The 22,187-nt window shown below is 63.0% G+C and overlaps 3 protein-coding genes across 3 annotated transcripts; 2 read left to right on the top strand and 1 right to left on the bottom strand.

Annotated features, from left to right (window-relative positions):
• Nucleotides 1–1,530: 1,530 nt before the first annotated feature.
• On the top strand, nucleotides 1,531–6,177 carry TM6SF2 (transmembrane 6 superfamily member 2; the record flags this gene model as incomplete). The annotated part of the gene is made up of 10 exons (XM_080634224.1): nucleotides 1,531–1,622; nucleotides 3,987–4,093; nucleotides 4,204–4,301; nucleotides 4,451–4,554; nucleotides 4,699–4,781; nucleotides 4,955–5,079; nucleotides 5,190–5,291; nucleotides 5,377–5,469; nucleotides 5,547–5,666; nucleotides 5,971–6,177. 10 exons carry the CDS (start codon nucleotides 1,531–1,533, stop codon nucleotides 6,175–6,177), a joined length of 1,131 nt encoding a protein of 376 aa, XP_080490350.1.
• Nucleotides 6,178–7,937: 1,760 nt separating this feature from the next.
• On the top strand, nucleotides 7,938–10,596 carry HAPLN4 (hyaluronan and proteoglycan link protein 4; the record flags this gene model as incomplete). Its single annotated transcript, XM_080634216.1, has 4 exons — nucleotides 7,938–8,055; nucleotides 8,355–8,717; nucleotides 9,351–9,653; nucleotides 10,256–10,596. 4 exons carry the CDS (start codon nucleotides 7,938–7,940, stop codon nucleotides 10,594–10,596), a joined length of 1,125 nt encoding a protein of 374 aa, XP_080490342.1.
• A 2,098-nt stretch (nucleotides 10,597–12,694) lies between these two features.
• On the bottom strand, nucleotides 12,695–21,232 carry NCAN (neurocan; the record flags this gene model as incomplete). Its single annotated transcript, XM_080634137.1, has 14 exons — nucleotides 12,695–12,855; nucleotides 12,961–13,143; nucleotides 13,702–13,846; nucleotides 13,932–14,014; nucleotides 14,104–14,262; nucleotides 14,419–14,532; nucleotides 14,678–14,794; nucleotides 15,275–16,396; nucleotides 16,479–17,321; nucleotides 17,650–17,943; nucleotides 18,480–18,607; nucleotides 18,682–18,856; nucleotides 19,762–20,163; nucleotides 21,160–21,232. 14 exons carry the CDS (start codon nucleotides 21,230–21,232, stop codon nucleotides 12,695–12,697), a joined length of 3,999 nt encoding a protein of 1,332 aa, XP_080490263.1.
• Nucleotides 21,233–22,187: the final 955 nt, after the last annotated feature.

The following is a 22,187-nucleotide window of genomic DNA, read 5'->3' as shown; positions in this document are numbered from 1 at the left end:
ATGTGCTTCACTTCTCCTATCTTGCTCTCAGAGAGCTGAAGAGGTGTGTCCTCCTGGATCGTTTAAGTACTTCAGATTTTAGAATGAATCATAGGATCATAGAACAGTCAGGGTTGGAAAGGACCTCAAGATCATCCAGTTCCAACCCCCCTGCCATGGGCAGGGACACCCCACACTAAACCGTGCCACCCAAGGCCTCATCCAACCTGGCCTTGAACACCGCCAGGGATGGAGCATTCACAACCTCCCTGGGCAACCCATTCCAGTGCCTCAGCACCCTCACAGTAAAGAATTTCTTCCTTAGATCCAATCCAAACTTCCCCTGTTTCAGTTTGAACCCGTTACCCCTTGTCCTATCGCTGCAGTCCCTGATGAAGAGTCCCTCCCCAGCATCCTTGTAGGCCCCCTTCAGATACTGGAAGCTGCTCTGAGGTCTCCACGCAGCTTCTCTTCTCCAGGCTGAACAGCCCCAACTTTCTCAGCCTGTCTTCATACAGGAGGTGCTCCAGCCCCTGATCATCCTCGTGGCCTCCTCTGGACTTGTTCCAACAGTTCCATGTCCTTTTTATGTTGAGGACACCAGAACTGCACACAATGCTCCATGTGAGGTCTCATGAGAGCAGAGCAGAGGGGCAGGATCACCTCCTTCGACCTGCTGGTCACGCTCCTCTTGATGCAGCCCAGGATACGGTTGCTTTCTGGGCTGCGAGCGCACACTGCAGCCGGCTCATGTTCATTTTCTCATCGACCAACACCCCCAAGCCCTTCTCTGCAGGGCTGCTCTGAATCTCTTCTCTGCCCAACCTGTAGCTGTGCCTGGGATTGCTCTGACTGAGGTGAATTGAGAAAAAAGAAACAAAACCACACTCCCAAGCAAAGCCTCTTCTTGAGAGGTTTTATCGTGGAATCGCAGACCAGTTTGTTGGAAGAGACCTGAAAGCTCACCCAATTCCAAGCCCCTGCCATGGATGGGGACCCCTTCCACTAGAGCAGCTTGCTCCAAGCCCCTGTGTCCAACCTGGCCTTGAACACTGCCAGGGATGGGGCAGCCACAGCTTCTCTGGGCACCCTGGGCCAGCGCCTCAGCACCCTCACAGGGAAGAGCTTCTGCCTAAGAGCTCAGCTCAGTCTCCCCTCTGGCAGGTTAAAGCCATTCCCCTTGTCCTGTCCCTACAGGCCCTTGTCCAAAGCCCCTCTCCAGGTTTCCTGCAGCCCCTTTAGGCACTGGAGCTGCTCTCAGGTCTCCCCTTCAGGAGCCTTCTCTTGTCCAGGCTGCCCCAGCCCAGCTCTCTCAGCCTGTCCCCGTGGCAGAGCTGCTTTATCTTCCCCCCAGCCCTTAGCCCCCTTTCTCACGGTACCGCCCCCCCAGCACAGACTCCCGCATGTGCAGGGGTTCACGCGTGTTCGCCCGCTCCCCGCGGGACCCCTCAGCCTCCCTCCCGCCGGCTCTGCCGCTTTAAGAGCGCTGCCTCCGCCGGCACCGGGGCCGAAGTCCGCGGGCTGCGGGCGGCGGCGGTGGCCGGGCCGGGGATGCAGCTCCCGGCAGCGCCGGGCGCGCTCGCCCCTTCCCTGCTCGCCATCCCGGTGGCCTTTGGCATCAACGGCGCGGCCGCCCTGGCAGAGTGAGTGCGGGCTGGGGACAGCGCTTGGGGCTGTGGGTGCGGGTCCTGGCCTGGGCGCTGGGTCCAGCCTCTGCCCGGGGCTGGCGGGAGCCGTCCCGCCAGGACACGCTACTGGGTCCCATCCGGCCCCGGAGAGGGGGCAGCGGTGTCCAGGGCACGGTGCTGTGGGGGGCACATCCCGGGGCAGGGGGCTTCATCCTGGTGCCCCTGGAAGGCTGCTGCAGGCTGGAGGTTGCTGACGTGGTTCCTGGCTGCCTTTATGGCTTTGAAATCAAATTACCAGGGGTTGCTCAGGCTCATTGCACACCGTGAAGCACAATGGGGCTCAATGATAGCCCCAGTCCTGGGGGATCATGGTGCTGAGCACCTCTGTGATTGAGGAGCATCCTTTCCAGCTACCTGGCTCCAGGTCACAGGGATAAGAGCTCCAATACTGGGTGCTGGGGACCCTCTGAATCCTGCTCTGCCCCCCAGAAGTGACCCTCCTGGTGTCTTGGCTGATGCCACGGTCCAGGCTGGCCCTGTCACCACTGCTGTCACGCTGCTGACAACAGCCCCACTCTGAGTTCCAGTGACGTGTCCTGAGTGCTCAGCACATCCCCATCCCGCATCCACTCCCCTCATCCCACACAGGATCCCAGCACATCCCCATCTGGCACCAGCCAGAGCCGGGGTCAGCTCTCACCGCTCCCTGACATGTTTGATTTCCCTTCTATGTCAAACCACATTCAGACTCTTTGCTTTTCTCTGCTTTCCTATCTCATGCCTCAGGAACTCTGGGTTTTCTCCTTGTGTTCTTCCATCCCTTTTCCACACTTTCTATCCTCTCGCTCCTGCCAGGCCCCTTCACCCTCCTTTTTCCGTTCATTATACATTTCTTTTTATAGCTCATTTCTGCTGTAGCTTTAGCAGCAGGAAGGGCTTTTAGCCAAATCTCTCTTCATCCCAGAGCCGGGACTTTCCTGGCCACCCGATAAACTTTACTTAATGATCTCTCAATTTTCATTCCCGTATTTTTGGCCTCCTCTTTCTCTTCCATCCCATGTGGCACTGCAGTGCTGCAGCCCAGCTCTCCGGGATCCATCACTATGAAATCCACAGCAGAGCCAGGTAAAACCACGTCCATGTGGGAATGCTGCTCCCCCAAACTGAGGGCTGTGGCATTCTCCTGCATCTCAGTGGGATGACTTTAATCAGTCCCTGCTGTGGGATGGGCGATGGTGGCCTCCCAAGCCCCTCAGCCTGCCAGGAAGGGCTGGGTGCCCTGAGCACAGCACCCCAAGGTGCTGGTACGCGTGGGGTAGCCCGGTGCATGCCAACACGTGTTGGTGTGCCTCGAGCCTCATCACACACAGTGACCCGAGGAGCCCAGTGTTGGGCTGCTCCACTGCAGCACCTGTACTGGAATTAATCACTCTGTGGGGTGATTAGTTGTGTAGTAACTACTGATGCAGCAGTAACAATGCACTGAGGAGGGGACACTTCGGCTATTGCATCGGTTTGAGGGGGTTTTCAGTCACATCTCTGTTGGTTGGACGCTTGAGGACAAGCTCAGGCCTCGCTCGGTGCTGCTGTGTCACCCGTCCTGGCCCTGGCACGGGGTCCTGCGCTCACTGGCCCTGGCCCAGGAAGAGCAATTCTACCTGCACAAAGCAAACACGAGCTGGGTGTTGTCACAGCCTCCTGTAGGCAGGACCTGAGCTGGGTGACCCTGGTGGCCTTTTGTCCCTGCTCAGAACATGGGAGCGCACGGGCGGGTGACTGCGTATTGACACTGGTGTCTGCGCAGACCATCAGCCACCACTTGGCCTTTTCCTTTGGTAACAGGGTTAAAGGCTTGAGTGGAAACACTGGGATGCTTTCTGTGTTTCACAGCTGAGGCATTGGCTAGGGCAGAGCTGCAGCTCCCGCAGGGGATGCAGCAAGCTCAGGGGCGACTTTCCTCCAACCTCTTCACTCTTTTAGGACCCAGGTTCAGCATCTCGTTACTGATGCAGTTTATAATCAAGTTCCCTGGTCTCTTACGACAGTGGCCCCTTGCCGCAGCCTGGAGAGGATGGACCACAGTGGGGGCACAGGAGCCTTGGCGAGGCAGCCACTTCCCACCCATGCCTGGGTGTCAGACCCGGCCTTCCTCTGGGATTTGCTTCCCTGGGGTTGTTTTAGAACCCAGAGGAGCCATTTCCCTGCTGCAGGGGATGGGCAGCACCAGGCTGCAGGGTCTGATCCTGCCATTCCTCCTGCTCTGGTGGACACCTCTCAGAACTGGGGGGGGACAAAAGGTGCTTTCACCTGGACTGGGACAAACAGGGCTTCACTCCCCGGCAGTGCCCGGGTGCTGGAGCCCACCCTGCTGTCCTGCAGGAGCCCGCTGGCGCTGATGCTGACAGGGCTGCTGGTGTCTGCCGGCCTCTTCTCCATCATCTTCTTCGTAAGAGGAGGGAGCCACTTCCAGGACCCGCTGTTCTGCGGTGAGGCCCTCCCTGGGGCGTGGGGACTGATCCCGTGCCTGCCAGGGAGCGCAGATGTGGTATTTGGGAAGCACCGTGGGATCTGCTCAGAGCTGGCTCCTTTCCTGCAGTGTTTGTGGTGTTCTCCTTCACCTCCATCGTTGACCTGATCATCTCGCTGGAGGAGGATGGCTTCATCTCCGGCTTCATGGAGGTCTACGTCAGAGAGGTACCACCTCACCCACGCACAGAAGCTGCTCCTGCTCCCAAAGCTGCTCCTGCCACAGAGGAACAATGCACGGAGCAGCATCATGGGGAGGGGGATTGGGAAGGTGCTCGTCCCCATCCCGTTATGATCCGTTATCTCCCAATGGGCAGGGTGAGCCCTACCTGCGCACAGCGCACGGGATCATGATCTGTTACTGGGATGGAATCATCCACTATGGGCTCTACCTCACCATGATGGCAGCCATCGGCCGGAGGTAAGCAGGGAGGCAAAGTGGCTTCAGTGGCTGTGTGGTATCCTCATGGATCCAGAGTCCAGAGGGGCTCCTGGGGGTTGGAGGATCCCTGAAGGAATGTTGCAAGGGGGTGATCAGAGGTGTCTGATCCTGATGTCTCTGCAGAAAGAACTACAGAAACCTGGGTCTCTTCTGGCTGGGCTCTCTGGTGATGAGCATCATTGTCTTCCTGCTTGGGAATCTCATAGGTACAGGGGTGCGGAGCAGGGCTTTGCTCCATCCAGGCTGCTTCCATGCCCTGTTTGTCCAGCGACTTTGCTCCCAGGCACTTGCCCGCAGGCAGAGGAGGAAGGTGCTGAGCTGGAGGCAAGCAGCAGGTATCGATACTGTGCTGTGCCCATCCTCTGCTCTCCTTCCCCAGGGAAATACAGCTCTGACCTCAGCCCTGCCTTCCTGCTCAACCTGCCCTACATCCTCATTCCCATCTGGGCTGGGATGCGGCTCTTCCAGCAGCCCAAGGCCCTGCCATGCCTCAGCCCCGAGAAGGTGAGCTGGGAGCTGCGGCAGGAGCTTTGTGGGAGCCATCACCCTTATCCCTGTGCCAGAGGTGGACCACAGGGTGTGGGACCAAACCCAGGGCATTTTCCCTCTCCCAGGTGGCAGAGGAGCAGCGGAAGCGCCTGTACCAGCGGCCCCAGGACATGGGGCTGGTCCTGGTCCTGCTCCTCATTGCTGCGTTCACCTTCTTCAGGGGGATGGTGAGTGCTGGGTCCCTGCATGGGGATCCCAGAGGGGCCATGAGGGTCCAGGGGAGGCTGCATCTGCCACTGTCCACGTCCCCAGGTGGTTCTGGACTGTCCCGCTGATTCGTGCTTCGAGTACATCTACCAGCACGAGCCGTACCTGCGCGACCCCGTCGCCTACCCCAAAGTGCAGGTGAGCAGGGTCCAGGCAGGGCTGGAGTCCCCCCGGTGGCACCAGGGACAGGGTGACACTCCCCGTGTATCCCCTAGATGCTGATCTATTTGTTCTACGTCCTCCCCTTCTTCTGCCTCTGCATCTACGGGCTGGTGCTGCCCGGCTGCTCCTGGCTGCCCGACTGGAGCCTCGTGTTTGCTGGTGCCGTGGCGCAGGTGAGGGCTGAGGGGGGGACCATGGTGGGACCCCTGGGCTCGGTTTCGGTCCCCACCAGACCAGAGCAAGGCCAGAGCTTGGGGGAGCAGCTCCACACCCGCAGCTGATGTGGAGCAGCTCCCACCGCCGCTGCCGGGTAATTGCTTTGGCCTCGGCGGATCTTAATGGAGCCGGGGATTAACTTGACAGAAATAGGCTGGAGCGAGCCGGCAGGTCTATAGATAGGATGTGCTGGGTGTGCTCCTGCTCAGCACCCTTTGGTGCTGTCGCCCACCCCGTGCCACCGCTGTCCTGTGTCCCCAGGCTCAGTTCTCGCACGTGGGCTCCTCGCTGCACAGCCGCACGCCCTTCCCCTACCAGACCCCTGAGGATGTCTGGTGGAGCTTCCTCCTCACCAACGTCCTCTACGCGCTGGGGCCGCAGCTCCTGGCCCTGCGCTGCCTGCACAGCCCTGCCTTCTTCCTGCCCGCCACCTCTGCCAGCCTGCAAGGGGGCAAGAAGCACCAGTGACCCTTCCTGCCCGCCCCGGGGCTGCTGCCTGTCCCCCTTTTCCTGCAATGGCACCGGAGCAGCCTGTGGTGAGACCTGCCTGACAGAGGTGTCCTCAGGGATGCTCCTATCCGCCCTGCATCCCCTAACGCTGTGGGCTGCACCAGGAGGACCTGGGGTGCTCTGCAGGGCCATTGTTGCAGCCACAGCCCTGCCCTTGCGCGGTCTTGAAGGGGTCCCGCTGGTGGGGGGCTGTGGGGGCCCCGTTGCACCCCAGCAGGACACGGGAGTGAGGACTGCCAGGAAAACACTGTTTACACAATAAAGGAGTGAAGGTTCGGCCTCTGCGCCGGTGTCCCTGCTGTGGTCCCGGCTGTCACCCCCGGGCCAGCGGCAGCAGCACCGCATTGGACCCCCCGTGTCACCCACCCGGCGGGGATGGAGGAGCTGCCAGACTTTGCCCCCTCCTGCTCTTTGGGGTGCAGGGGCTCGGGGGGGGGGTCCTGCCGCCCTCGCTGGAGGGGCTCAGGGTGGGGTTGGGGGGTGTGAGCCTGGAGGTGCACACGGGTGGGGGTACACGAGGGGAGTACATGGGTGGGTGCTGACGGTGGCTCCGCGCTGCCCTTTGGAGTTGGAATTAAGGGGTAAAACTCGTCCCCCCCCGCGGGTTCTCCCCGCATCGCGGGCCGGGGGCACCGGCGGTACCGGGGAACCGGTGACCTTGGCGAGCCGTCGGCCCTGCGCAGCGCCGGGAGCCGGGGCAGGGCCGGGCCGAGCTCCCGGTGCCGCCCCCTGCGCGGAGCCGCACCGGCAGCACCGGCGGTACCGAAGCGCTCCTGCGGCCGGGCCCCTCCTGCGGGTCGGCACCGGCGCCCGCAGAGACACGGTGAGTGCGGGGGGCTGCGAGGAGCCGGGGCGGACCCGCCGGTACCGGGACCCCGGGCGGGGGCAGCTCTCTGCGGCCGGGCCGGTTTCCCCCAACCCCGGGCTCTGCGCTGCCCGACCCCGGGCACCGGCGTCCCGCAGCCGCGGGGCTGCCGCCGCAGTGTCCCGCACTGCAACACCGCACCGCGGCGGCAGCGCCGGGGCTGCCCCGCTCCCACTGCTCCCAACTGCGCACCGGAACCCCCGGGGGCCGCCCCGCTCCCCCTGCCCCACAGCCAGGCCCTGGCTCCCCTTCCCCAGCCCCACTGCGCTCGGGGGGGATCATTCCCACGGTGAGGGGGACCCGCAGCCCGGCCGGGATTTGGGGCACCCCGTGAGAACTCGGGGCTCAGGCACCAGCCTGCAGTGCGGGGAGGTGGGGGGGGGGGGTGGGATCTCAGCCCCCAGGAGCTGGGGGGCTCTGGCACACGTTTCTCTGGCTGGCCCAGGGAAGGGGGGACGCTGCCCGGGGGCTCTGGGGGGCTCCATCCGCCGCAGCCACTCCAGCGCCATCAGTTCAGTTTCCAGATGTGCCAGCGCCGACATAAATAACTCAGGAGATCCAGCCCCGAGCGTCTGCCATGAAATATTCATCCCGGCTGTAACCGAGCGGGTGAAGCGGAGTTCAGGCCGCGGGGCACGGGGGTCCCTGCGGGCCGGGGATGCTCAGAGCAGGACCCGGCTCTGCCGGTCACCCCCGTCTGCTTGGGGTGGGTGAGGCGGGAGACGGGGCGAGGAGCTTCCCCACCAGGCGTGTGGGCTGGGGACCAGCATCGCTGCTGAAGCCGGGGCTCTGTTTGCTCACACACTCACCCGGGGGGACCGGTGGGTGCTGAGGGGCTCTGCTCTCCCCCCAGATGTGTCCCCGAAGCCCCTGGGCTGCTCTCCCCGCAGCTCTGCTGCTCCTCGCCGGTGTCCTCGCCTCTGACACGGTGCCCAGCGCCCGGGGACGGAAGAAGGTGGTCCATGTCATGGGTGAGTGGGGATGGGGATGTGCAGGAGCGAGCTGGGCTGCACCCCCACGGTGGGATGGAGGGGACCGTCCTGCAGTCAACAAGCTGTTGGGTCTAGTGTCCACTAAAAGGCTTCCTTGTGTCCCTCTTGTGCTGGTCAGGAGCCACTCAACCCTCCTTGGGGTTTGCAAAGCCCCCAGAAGAGGGAAATTCCCCCAGATTCCCCCCAGCCTTCCTTGTCCCCACTGTGGGTCCTGCCTGGGATGGAGGCAGCAGCAGGCTTGAGGACAGGGGCATGCCTGAGCTCGGTGTCCCTTGCAGAGGGTGACAGCGGGGCCGTGGTGGTGCAAACAGCGCCGGGGAAGGTGGTGACCCACCGGGGTGGCACCATCATCCTGCCCTGCCGCTACCACTACGATGTGGCTGCCCACGACCCGGCCGAGATCCGCCTCAAGTGGACCAAGGTGACGGAGCCGATGGCCTTCGTGGACGTGTTCGTGGCGCTGGGCAAGGCGCGGCGGGCGTTCGGCAGCTACCGCGGCCGCACGGCGCTGCAGGAGGACGGCTTTGGCGACGCCTCGCTCATCATCCGCAACGTCACCCTGCAAGACTACGGCCGCTACGAGTGCGAGGTCACCAACGAGCTGGAGGACGATGCCGGCATGGTCAAGCTGGACCTCGAAGGTACCGGTGCTGCTACAGCAGGGATGGGACTTGGCCAGGACGTGGTTCCCAGTGCTGGGCTTGGTCCTGCTTTACGGCCGGTTGTTTTTCCTGGCGTGTGCCGTGGTTTATTGCTTGTTATTGGCTTTTATTGTTGCTCCAGGTTTACAGGCTGGCAGCTAATAAATGCTGGAGATAGATAGTGGTGTGGCCTCGTAAAGCACCAGGACAGATCAGGTTGTGGCAGCAGCGTTGCTGGGATGAGCTGCTGTGGCTGGGGAAGCGGGAAGACTCTTTTATGGGGGCTCAGGAGCTGCAGTAGCGCTGCTCTGGCCAGTATGGGCTTGCTCTGGGGATGCTGGGGCTTGGCTGGACCCCGTGCAGGTACCACCGATGTCCCCAGGCAGCAGCTCCTGGAGCCCTGTGGTGCCGTAGAGGTCCCTGGGGTGGCACAGGGGGGTCCCTGCAGTTGCAGAGTGGGGGGTTTGGGGTTCCTGAGCACAGCCTGGAGCACCCAAACTCCCCAGGCAGCTCTCCTCTGCTGGCTCCAGCCCCTGTTCCCCTGCAGCTCATGCTGATGACCCCATCCACTGGGTCAAAATGAGATGGGGGACACCCTCCCTGTACCCCAGCCCCTCCTCTCTGTCCCTCCAGGTGTGATCTTCCCCTACCACCCGCGCCTGGGCCGCTACACACTGAACTTCCATGAGGCCCAGCAGGCGTGCCTGGAGCAGGATGGGATCCTGGCCTCACACGATCAGTTGCACCAGGCCTGGCTGGAGGGCATGGACTGGTGCAACGCCGGCTGGCTGGAGGACGGCTCCGTGCAGTATCCCATCTCCCGGCCGCGGGAGGAGTGCGGCCGCAAGGACACGCCGGTGGGGGTCCGGAACTACGGGTACCGGCACAAGGACAGCGAGCACTACGATGCTTTCTGCTTCACCTCCAACCTCAATGGTAATCGGGGGGAAACTGAGGCACGGAGCACCCGGCTCCCTGATTTGGCTGGGTGGGATGAGGAGGGTTTCCCATGGTGGTCCAGCTCCGGATGAGAGAAGGATGCGGCTGCATGTGCCTTCCTTGCATAACCCCACACATCAAGAGGGGGTTTGGTGCTGTGGACCCCCAGCAAGGATCAGGATCTGTCCCTGTTGCCTTTGTGCTTTTAGCAAAACCCATCTCTTCTGGGCAGGAGCAGGGGATGGAGGGAATTGCAGCAGCAAACAGCCGGGGTGATGGATGAGGACGGGGCCGGGCAAGACAGATGGGAGCCGGGTGGGCTGCGGGGCTGTGTGGATTCCTCCTTGCTGGCAGGGCCGCAGGGGCTCCGCCGCTGTTGGTTTAGTGGTGACAGCAGAATAAATCACGGGTGTAATCACCACGAGGAGCCCTCATAAATCTGCCCAGAGCCCAGGCGGCTGCTCCCCTCCAAAACACACACTGGGGAAAGGTCTACAGCCTCATCTCTGCCCCATCCCATCCCACTGGATGCTGGTGCCGGACCACATACAGGATGTCCCCATCCCCAACAACCTCTGCTTTGTGCCTGTCCCCCCTAGGCAAAGTGTACTTCTTGAAGACGTACCGCAAGCTGAGCTACGCCGAGGCGGTACAGGCCTGCAAGAACAACGGGGCGGCCGTGGCCAAGGTGGGTCAGCTCTACGCTGCCTGGAAGATCCAGCTGTTGGACCGCTGCGAGGCGGGCTGGCTGGAGGACGGCAGCATCCGCTACCCCATCGTCAACCCGCGGGCACGCTGCGGCGGCCGGGAGCCCGGCGTGCGCAACCTGGGCTTCCCCGACAAGAAGTACAAGCTTTTTGGGGTTTATTGCTTTAAAAAGGCTGGGGAGGCTGCTCCGGAGAAGGCGCAGGGGGGGGGGGGGCACCCCAATCGTGTGTGAGGGTCACCCTCTGCGGGAGCGCCTCAACCTTTTGGCCAGGACAACCCCGTCTCTCTGTGTTGGGCTCCCTGGTGCTGCTGCCCCGCAGTGTGGGGAGCTGCAGGCAGCTCCTGTGTTGGACTGGGAGAGGTGTCCATGTGCTACCGGTGCAGGAGCTGCACCACGGGCTGCGCACGAAGCCTGGTGACACTTGGGGAAACTGAGGCAGCTGGAGGGGAGCAGCTTCGTTAACCCAGCCAGGAGCCTGCGCTCGGACCCAGGGCAGGCTCCCAGCTCATCGCAGCTCTTGCTTGTCAATCAGCGCATTGCATGTGCTAAAGGCCCATCCAGAGCAAAGCAGGCTTGAGCCCCGCAATGCCCTCATCCTCATGTCCACGGTCCCCGGCTCTGCTCTGTCCCTGGGGCCATGCAGCATTGAACCCCCCTGGAGATGCAACCGGCACCATGGCACCAGCAGGTCTCTGCAGGGAACGGGGGGCATTGGGCTTGGCTTCGTGAGCGTGGGTCGCCGGGGGCACCCGCAGCCCCTCCAGCTCAGCCGCACACCTCAGCCTGGGGCTCGGGCAGCTCCTCGGTGCTTGGCTCCGTGCAGCAGCAGCCGAGGTGGGAGCAGGGAGGTGCTGGGTGGGCTCCGTGCCCTGCGCCCCGGCTCGAGGCTTCCTGCAGCCCTGGCGCTCGTGAGCTGGACGTAGATGAAATAAAAGCTTCGGCCGCTTTGGAGAGCTGAGCCGGGCTCTCGCGTGTCCTTCACTGGTGCCACCCTCGAGGGGCATCGCGGGTGCAAGGGAACCCTGGCCATGCCCTTATATTCCCTCCCTATTCAGGGACCCTGGCCCTGCTATGCCAGAGCTGGGCATGTTTGGATCATCCCAGCTGGAGCATCCCAACAGCATCTGTTGTCATTTATCAGGACTGGATCCAAGGGATCAGCAGAGCTACCCCAGAGCATCCCGGTGCTGGCAGCAACCAGGAGCCACCCTGGGGATGGCAGAGCATGGGTAGGGACCCCAAGGTCCCCCATGCAGGAGGGGACTGGGGGGCTTCCCCCATGCCCGGCCCAGCTGAGCGCAGCCCATCCATCACCGTTACTGCCAGTGCTGATAGAATACACAGCCATGGGGATGTGACCCCCCCAGCCACCACGATCCCTGGGAGAGGACAATGGGAACCAGGGGTGGTGGCCATCACACACTGATGGATGGCAGCCAGGGTGGGGGCAGAACCTATTGTCAGTGCAGGCAGCACCCTGAAGCATCCATCACCATCTCTGTGAGGCAGCGGTGGGGCTGGAAAACGAGCCCTGGCAGAGTCATGGGATGGTTTGTGTTGAAGTGACCTTAAAGCTCCTCCAGCTCCAACCCCTGCCACGGGCAGGGACCCCTTCCACTGGAGCAGCTTGCTCCAAGCCCCTGTGTCCAACCTGGCCTTGAACACTGCCAGGGATGGGGCTGCTCAACTGTTAAAAAACTTTATTAAAATGTCCAGCAGTACAGAAAGGCAGAGTCAGAAATGGCCGGGGGGGGGGAGGTTGGGGCAATGCCCGTCGCAAACAGCAGAGATCAGAAAGCGCCGTACGCACGCACACACACGCACACACACACCGACTCCAACGGGGACCCGACGATGGACGGGGAGGGGGAAAACCAAACCAAGCCCGGCCTGGGCAGCAGAGCAGGACGCGGCCCAGGTGGCATCGTCAGTGCCGGGCAGGGTCCCCCATTGGCAGGGCTGGGGTGGGAAAATGGGGGGGCTGCTAAAAAACCAGAGCCACCCTGGGCCAGCGAGACCCGTGGCCAAGGTGGGGGGGGGAGGCAAATTAACCCCCCCTTTGGGGAGGGGACCAGAGCCCAGCCAGGGAATAGCCCCCAAGGATGGATGGGGGGTCCCCAGGCAGGGCTGGGGGCTCGACCCCAGGTCGGGGGGGGGCTGAGCATGGGGCATGCAGGGAGGGCTGGGGACGCACACGCAGCCGCCCCCTCTGGATCCTATTCCCTACGGGGCCGGGCATCCTAGGAGCTAAAGCCAAGGGGGTTATAAAAGAGAAGGGGTGGGAAGGGGTTGGGAAATGTCACCACGTCCCATCAGGGACCCTTGTGCTTCATTGTCCCGCGGCTCTAGAAGTAGTGGCCCTCCTCCATCCAGTCCAGCCGGAGGTGCTTGCGGTGTTTTCGCCGCTCCTTGCGGGGTTTGTGGTGGTGGTGCTGGTGGTGCTGGTGGCTGTGCCGGTGGTGGTGGTGCCGCCGCGCTCGGTGTGACCGCCTGGCTAACAGGGGCAAGGAGGGGACACGACGGGGTCAGGAACCACGGCCCTGGGAGGGACCCGGTGCCTTGACCCTCCCTGGACCCCCTTTAGCCCCCACTAACGTTTTGTGCAGAGGATTTTGGGCCGGTCCCACTTGCCGGTGCTGTGGCACTTGATGGTGGGCACATGGCGCTGGGTGAAGCCCTCCTCGCACTGGTAGCGCACACTGGAGTGGATGCTGTACTTCTCCTTCTTCTTCCCCACGGTGAACGCATTCGCCACCTCTGGCGGGGGCCCGCACAGCACTGGGGGGGGACACAGACCCACATCACCCCCCTATCACCAGACAGAGGGACACCCAATGCTGCTCTCTGCAAGCCGGAGCTTGGTGGATGCTTTAGGAGCAGCTCCTCCATCAGGTTGGCAGCAAGACGTTCCCCAGGATTTACTTCATTAATTAATGGCCTTAGTGGGGCAAGAGCATCATTAAGCTGCGGCTGGCGGGATCCTGGTGAGCAGCTGGAGGTTAATAGAACTTCCGAGATAAGGGATGAGGCTTAATAGTTTTAATGGTGGGAAATGAAACAAACTGAAGTGGAGAGGAAGGAATTGACCGTGGGGAGAAAGAACTGGAGATTAAGAGATTAAGAGAAACTGCTTGAGGTTTTCTGGACTAAGGGCTCAGAGAGGTTTCCCTGAGAAGGATGTGCCTGGGATCATAGAATCATGGGATGGTTTGGGTTGGGAGGGACCTTAAAGCTCCTCCAGCTCCAACCCCCTGGACACCTTCCACTAGACCAGGTTGCCTCTTCCAACCTGGGCTTGGGATGGGGATGGGGACGGGGACACCGGGGCAGGGGTACCTGTGCCCTTCTTGCAGATGTAGGGCAGGTTGTAGTTGCAGGGCACGTCGTTCCACTTGCCAATCTCATGGGACACCAGCACCACGCAGTCCTCACCACCCGCAAAGAAGTTGTCGGGTTGGTTCTCCCTCCAGTTCTCGTATTGCTGGTGGGACACAAGAGAGGGTCAGAACTCCTGTATCTCCCATCCCCGCACCCTGAGCCCCACCGTGCACCTCCGAGGGGCTCACCAAGCCAGTGTTGTCGGTCCACTGGAAATCCTGCTCCACGATCCTGTCATTGAGCCCAATCCAGGTGTTCTCGTGCCCAAAGCCTATGGAGAGAAAGGACTCATGGCTTGCACAGTAAAAGTGAAGAGCACGCAGGGGTGTGATGCTCACAGAGCTGTGGATGGGGTGCTACCATTGATGAAGCTGTGCTCCTCCCGCGAGTGGATGCTGGTGAGGTGGCCGGCGCGGCGGCGGCAATCCCGCTCTGCATCCTCCCAGGAACGCCGGCGTGCGAAGTACCGGTAGCAGTGACCCTGGAACTTGTGCCAGTTGTGGTCACAGCCCTCCGTGTCTGCAGGGACAAGGGGACGGTGAAGGCGACCACGCCCAGGGCGACGCAGGCAGCAGCTCCCCTTGCTCATCCCCAAAGGGACAGGCACTGAGCAGTGTCCCATGGGCCCCCCATGGCCACACGCCCAGTGGGGACACGGGGGGCTGCGCTCCCCACCTTTCTCGCAGCGGCTGCCGCCGTAGCTGGGCAGGCAGAGGCAGACGAAGGAGTTGACCTCATCAATGCAGGTGCCACCGTTCTGGCAGGGGCTGGACAAGCAATCGTCGATGTCTGCGGGGACAAGGAGGGGCTGCAGCTTAGACCCCCTCAAACCCCCAAACCCACCGTCCCCTCCAGCACCGCTGCCAGCGGTGACCGAAGACGGGGGCTCCCCAGCCCCAAGGCCGCGGGTTCGAGGCCCGCAGCCGCCACGCACCGATCTCGCAGTTCTCCCCGGTGAAGCCGGGGGCGCAGCTGCAGCCGCAGACGGTGCCGTTGGCGCGGCAGGTCCCGCCGTGCAGGCACGGGTTGTTCTGGCAGGGGTCTGACGGAGCTGCGGGGTGGGAGGGGGTGCCCTGAGCCAGGGTGAGGGGTGGGGGGGACACCGCAGCACCCACCCCATGTGAAACCAGGGCAGGGACCTGCTCCGGCATTGCCGGCTGCTGCACGCGGTGCCGGTTCCGGTTGCTCGAGGCTCTACGCTTCAGATGTGTGCGTTGCCTGTTTGTGTCCCGCCAGCAGCCGCCTCTCCACTGCTATTGCTATTAGCAGCAACTGCAAATATTAACTACCCAGAGAGGACACTTTCCCCTCATGTTCATAGCTCAACTCCTGTTGAGGAGCCCAGGACCCGTTCCTAGCCCCTCGCTGCTGGTGGAGACTCCCCAGGTAGTGAATTGCTTTGGGTCAATGGAGAGACCCTCCCAGACCTCCACCTCGGAATCAGCCCCATGGGTTGGCACCACACTGGGAGGGGAAACGACCCTGAGGTTCTCCTGCCCCCCGGCCCTGTGCCCATCAGCGCCGCGCTCACCGTGCTGGCTGGTGTTGCCGGTGCCTGCCCAAGCCAGCAGCTCCCGCTCCTCCAGTGCCGGCTCCTCGCCGCTCCCGCTGTCAGCATCCAGGAGCGGGGCTCCCTCCAGCTCTGCTGCCATGGAGGGCTCAAAGAGCGGCCCCGCACCCGGGGACTCAGGTGCCTCTGGCTCCCATGGGTGAGGAGCAGTGGGTGATGGCCAGGGGCTGTGGGTGGTGGAGCTGAGGGGCAAGGGGAGCTCTTCCCTCTTCACCTCTCCGGAGGCATCCTCCTCGCCAGGGGCTGCGGGTGCATCCTCATGGCTGGGGACACCTGGGGGGCCAGGGCTGGTGGGGGGCTGCCGTGGGCCTGGGGGGGACAGGAGGAGATGCTCTGCTCCCCCCAACCCTGGCGCAGCGCGGCTGGTGGGACCAGGGGCAAAGCCTGTGGATCCCTCCTCAGCTGCCGGCTCCTGCACCGGCCACTCAGTGCGAGCCCATGGGGTCACCTCACTGGGGACATCCCGTACTGGGAGGGACACGGCTGCTCCACTGCTGGACATGACTGAGCCCTTCCCAGCATCCCGGTACTGGGCCAGCAGCTCAGGTGGCCCATGGGGAGCCGTGGGGCTCAGCCCACCCTGAGGCTGGGGAACAGCCACCTCGGTGGGGCCAGGGGTGGTGGGGTCCCCTATGGAGGGGCCACTTGGGTGCAGGAAGGTCACCGCTTTCTTCTGCCTCTCCAGCGAGCCATCACCTGGGGCCCCGATGCCGTTGCTGCTGTCACCGCGGTGCCTAAGGACCACCTCGGAGCTCTCAGCCACCAGCGGGGCCGGGGGCAGCGGGGGCCGCGGCGGGAGGGGGCCACCGTCCTCCTGGGACACAGCATCACCGGAGAAGTCCTCGGTGGCATCAGCAGGTGGCCGGGGGGAGTCCCCGCGGGCACTGGGGACATGGGGCTGAGCCCCGGCTGCGGTGACGTCCTGGTGACCGGGGGCACCGTGAGGAGCTGCAGAGGGCAGGGGCGGCGGAGGGAGCGTCTGTGCGGGTCCCCCGGGGGCACGGGGGCTCCACCACCGTGAATCCCTGAGGGCAGGCGCCTGCGGCGAGGGTGACACCGGAGCCGCTTCCGGTGCCATCAGCTCTGCAAGAGAGGCACAGCCATGGGGTCCCCACACTGGTGCAGCCCCTGGGACTCTCCCAGCTGCTTTTTGGGCATCACTTACTAGGGACGATCTCCACCGCGTTGGAGGGTGCGTAGGTGCCTTCCCACCGGGTGCTCTCAGTGCTGGCATGGGGGATGCTCCACATTTCCACTGCGTTGGCTGCAGCCTCCTTCACCTCCAGGGCCAGGACAGGGGCCTCAGTGACCGTCCTCATGGGGTCCTCAGCCCCTGTGGGGTCCCCAGCCATTGCCACAGGGTCTCGGCTCTGTCGCTGCAGCTGGAAGTAGCGCCCATTGAGCCCGGGGTAGCTGCTCTGCCGCGGGGTGTGGGAGCTGGCTGGTGGGGTGCTGGGGGTCTCTGCTGCCACGCCAGGCTCTGTCCTCATCCCTTGCGGTGCCGGTGGTGAGCCGGTGACGTGCTCCTGGGCTGCGCTTTGGGACTGTGGCAGGAGTGTGGCCGGGGGCTCCTCAGGGTCTTCGTGCACCAGCAGTGCTGGGCTGGTGCTGGCCAGATCCTGCTGGGAGCTCACTGGTGCCTGGTCCACCACGTTGAGAGCTTCATCCTCATGGGGCCACGCTGGTGAGGAGGCTGTGGTGGAAGGCAGGGACGTGCCATCACCCAGCCCGCGAGCCACCGGTGCCTGTGTCGGTGCAGCACCGGGGAGGTCACCGCGCTGTGCCACTGGGCTGCTGCTCGCCGGCTGCAACTGCTCATCCTCATCCTCGCCCAGCCCCGCGGGCCCTGGCTGTGGCAGGAGGCTGTAGCGGTTGTGTGGGGTGTCCCGGATGTCCCCCGACATGCCAACGTCCTCGCCATGCTCCACCAACACGTTGTCACTGCCCAGTGGGTCAGGCGCGGGCAGCACCTGCTCCTCCTGCTCCTTCTGCCCCTCGGCTGCATGTGCTGCGGTGAGACCACAACCATCAGCTGTGCCAGCGGTGGGACCGAGGGGCAGGACAGGCATCCAGGGCACAACTGGGGACCCACATCCCCCCCCTCTGGGTCTTGGCATCAGGCGCTGCATCCCTTGCACTGCATAAGGGTGATGCATGGAGCTGGGTTCCCTCCCAGCGCAGCTCTCCTCATTTATCTCATTAATTCCCCAATTAAATATTCATTCACAGCAATTTTCCCAGCCATGCCCACCAATTCCCAAGGGAAGAAGGGCCGGGGCTGATGGGGAGCCTACGGAAGGAACATGGTGCTGGCATTCCAGCTGATTCCCCCTTACCTTTATAGCAGTAGGCATCAAATCTGGAGGTGGCGGGGGGGAAGCCGGTGCGGTTGGGGAACTGGTAGAGGGTCCTGACACCGGAGGCATCGCCGCCGCACTTCCTGCGCGGGAGCCGGATGGGGTAGCGCACGCTGCCGTCCGCCAGCCAGCCCGGGTCACACTGGTCCAGGCCCTCCCGCCACGCCACGTAGAGCTGCCCGGTGGTGGCCAGCGAAGCACCACGGCTCTGGCAGTGCCGCCGGGCCCCCTGCCAGGTGAAGCGCCCCGGTGCCGTGGCGTAGAACACGGTCCCTGCAAGAGAGCAGAGCCCTTGAGGACACAGTGACAGGATGCTGCGATGGGCCTGACAGCGCAGGGGAGTTTGGAGGTCTCCATGACTCGCGTGCTATGGCCATGCTGGGCCAGTCGGCACCAGCACCGCGGGTGGTACAGCACTGGCACCCATCCCTGTAGCCAAACTGCAGATGAGAGATGCACAGAGATGCATAGAATCATAGAATGGTCTGAGTTGGAAAGGAGCTTAAGACCATCTCACTGGAGCAGCTTGCTCCAAGCCCCTGTGTCCAACCCGGCCTTGAACACTGCCAGGGATGGGGCAGCCACAGCTTCTCTGGGCACCCTGGGCCAGCGCCTCAGCACCCTCACAGGGAAGAGCTTCTGCCTTATCTCCAACGTGAACTTCCCCCGTTTCAGTCTGAACCCATCACCCCTTGTTCTGCCACCCCAACCCCTGATAAAGAGTCCCTCTCCAGCATCCACTGCATCATCCCAGAGGGATGTCTCCAGGCACCCCCCGGCGCACACCCAACCACCGCGGCGCCGCTTGCCTCGCAGCTCCCGTGCGTAGCAGTACACATCGTACTCTTCACCGGGCTCCCTGTGGCCGTAGCTGCGGACCCCAGGGAGGCTGTTGCGGTCCCCGTAGCAGCCGGGCCGGGACAGCGTGATGGGGTACCTGCCGGAGAGGGGCACGGTGGGTGCTCAGCCCCACAGAGGGGGTCCCAGCCCGCAGCCCGTGCCCACACCTACCGCACGCTCTGGTCAGAGAGCCAGCCCGCGTCGCAGTTGTCGTAGCCGTCCTCGAAGGCGGCCTGGAGGTGCTGTGGCGAGGCGATGACGGCAGAGTTGTCCAGGCAGGCGCGGCGGGCGGCGGGGAAGGTCAGGGCATAGCGCTCGCCTGCCGGGCGGTAGTGGAAGACAACGCCTGGAAGGGCAGCGGATGGTAGAGCTTGGACCATGTGCTTGTAGAGGGTGCATGGGGTGTAGAGCATGTACGGGGCACATGGCTCACGCATGCAGAGGGTGCATGGGGTGCATGGTTTGGCTTGTATGAGGTGTAGAGCTTGTATGGGGTACAGAGCTTGTATGGGAAGCAGAGCTTGTATGGGGTATAGAGCTTATGTGGGAAGCAGAGCTTGTATGGGATGCAGAGCTTGTATGGGATGCAGAGCTTGTATGAGGTGTACAGCTTGCATGGGGTATAGAGCTTGTATGGGAAGCAGAGCTTGCATGGGGTATAGAGCTTGTATGGGAAGCAGAGCTTGTATGGGGTATAGAGCTTATGTGGGAAGCAGAGCTTGTATGGGATGCAGAGCTTGTATGGGATGTAGAGCTTGTATGGGAAGCAGAGCTTGTATGAGGTGTAGAGCTTGTATGGGGTATAGAGCTTATATGGGAAGCAGAGCTTGTATGGGAAGCAGAGCTTGTATGAGGTGCAGAGCTTGAACAGGGTGCAGAGCTTGCATGAGGTGCAGAGCTTGTATGGGATGCAGAGCTTGCATGAGGTGCAGAGCTTGTATGGGATGCAGAGCTTGCATGAGGTGCAGAGCTTGAACAGAGTGCAGAGCTTGCATGAGGTGCAGAGCTTGTATGGGATGCAGAGCTTGCATGAGGTGCAGAGCTTGAACAGAGTGCAGAGCTTGCATGAGGTGCAGAGCTTGTATGGGATGCAGAGCTTGCATGCGGCCATGGCTTTTGCCGGTTGCACAAGGTCTACATGGTGCATGGCTTGTCCATCTCGCACAGCTTGTAAAGGCTTTGCAGGGTGCAGCACCCACCCCGGCACCCATGGTGCTCGTGGTGCCCCTGCAGCACCGGTGCCCAGCTCACCCGTCACCTCCAGGGGCAGCAGGTCCTGCTCGTCCTCGATGCCGGCCACCACCTCGCAGCGGTAGAGCCCGGCGTCGCTGGCCCGGGCGGCGCGCAGCACCAGCGTGGCGTTGTACCGGTCACGGGGGTAGCCGGGCAGGGCCACGCGGCCCTCGTAGGCTTTCACCACCTTCACCGCGTTGTCCTTGGCCACCAGGATGGGGACGTCCTCCCTCTGCCCGGTGGCCGAGCGCACCTTGCTCCATTTGACACGGGGAGGGTCGGGGGGCTCGTTGGGCCCCAGCGAGGCCGAGGGATGGAGCAGGAAGAGGCAGGGCAGGGCCACGGGCTCCCCCAGCCCCACGCGCACGGCCTCGTGCTGCACCCTGTTGATGTGGATCACCTTCCCATCGTCCTGCGAGCCTGCGGGGACAGGGGCCCAGGTACCGCGGGGATGGGCGGCGGGAGCCCCCGCAGGGTTCTTGTTCACAGAGGGGGAGAACTGGGGGCACCGCAGGGTGCTGGGGGCTCTGTTCTGGGCACTTCTGAGGTCCCCAGGGAAGAGCGTGAAGCAGGACAATGCGCAGCCTCCCTGTCCGGTGCCTGCAGACCAACTTCGTCCCTTAAATCTGCCCTGTTGGGGCTGAACCCGTAACTTGGCCCGATCCCTCACACCCCAACCCAGATGCTGCCAGGCTGGAGCCGCTGCTCTGCACCCATGGGTCCCATGCTGCTCCCCATAGGGATACCAGCACTCCCCATCCCTGCCTGCAGAGGTGAACCCCTCGCCAACAACTCAGCACCATTCAAGCCCTATGGCCCCAGCAGCACAGCCAGTCCCATGCTGGGATAAAATGTGGCAGCGGCACATTCTCCTCCTCCTCCCGCACTAATCCTGCTCCAGCCTGTGCAGGCTCCCAGCTCTATCACCACAAATCCCAGCACATGGAAATCCCCATGGCCCAGCTCTCCCTGCCTGCAATGGGGTGGGGGGACCAGGGACGGCCACAAATCCCCGCCTGGCACCTTCACCCCTTGCTCCCCATTTGCCATTGCACCCCAAGATGCACAGGGAGGGTGCCAGGGTGGGGGGATCCCAAAGCCCCCAGTGCAGCAGGATGGGGGTACATGGGTTCATGGAGATGGCAAATCCCTGGGGGTCTCAGCTCTGCAGCTGGGTGCCAGCAGCAGGATTAAGGATTTAAGGTCTCACGTGCCAGGATCCCAGCATGGGGGGTCCAGGGTCACCGGGGGGGCTTCTCCCTATCTAATCCCCCTCAGTCCAGGGCAGGGAGGTGGGGGGGCGCTGGAGGCTGAGCCCCCCCTTGGTTATTATTCACCCTTGCTCTTTATTATGGCTGATGGTGCATTAGTTGCTGCGGTTTCCCATAGTGGCTCATGAGCCATGGTGGCACTTACCCAGGACGATGACGGGGAGGAGGGAGAGCCCGAGCAGGAACCAGCAGCCGGCATCCCCCATCACATGGACCATCCTTGACCTGCAATGAGAGCAGAGGGTTGGGAGGCCGCCGCTCACCTGCTCCCTGCCTGTTTGGTGATGCCATAGGGCCATAAATCACTGCAGGGCCAGGCCGACACCAGCCTCCAGGAGCCACCGGAGGGAGCAGGATTAGCCCCACTTCACAAGATGCCATTAGCCCAGAGAGAGTTTGATTTCACTGTGGGGTCGGGGTGGAGGATGGGTGCCACCACCAACCCGCCGGGCCTCCAACTGCACTGCTGGGCTGTCCCTGTGTTGCCTGCCACTGGTGCCACCCGTGGTGACATCCCACCCGGTGCACTGCTGGAGATGGGACACGTATCCCATGGTGGGGGCAGTGGGCAAGCGCGGGGGTCCCGCAGCCTCCCAGCAGCACTGGAGCTGGCTCTTGCGCTGCCCCCAGCATTAACATGCAGCAAATGCCTCCAGCTGCCGGAGCCGGCGTGCGGCGCGGGGAGCACAAAGCCGGCACCGGCACTTGCTGAACATCTCCCACCCATTGACTGCAGCAACGATCCGTGTTCCGAAATCATCCGATCTCCGGGCTCCGAGGGGGCTTGGACACATCCCCAACCTGGCCACGGAGGTGGCACGGACACAACCACCGCCCGGCTCCCATCACATCCATCACCCGGCTCCCATCACATCCACCACCCACCTCGGGCTTTGTCTGGGATTTAAACCAGGCTCTGTCACTCCGTGCTGCGAACCAGCCAAGCAGGGATGTACCCAGCACCCCAAAACCCCAACTGGGGCCATGCTGGAGCTCAGAACCACATGGCCATGAGCTTGAACCAGAGCCAGGGTCCCCCATGCACTGGCAGATCCACCATGGGGTTTGCTGGTCCCCACTACAGCATCTGGGTCCCCCAGATCTAACATCAGTTCCCTGCCCCCTGGCCAGGACAGGGAGCTGGGGAGCACTTGGCTTTTGGGGGGCACACAA

The sequence above is a fragment of the Psittacula echo genome (assembly GCF_963264785.1).
Source record: "Psittacula echo genome assembly, chromosome: 24".
NCBI classification, from domain to species: Eukaryota; Metazoa; Chordata; class Aves; order Psittaciformes; family Psittacidae; genus Psittacula; species Psittacula echo.
Note: the sequence above shows the minus strand (reverse complement) of the source record. Positions and strands in the feature narration are given on the sequence as shown.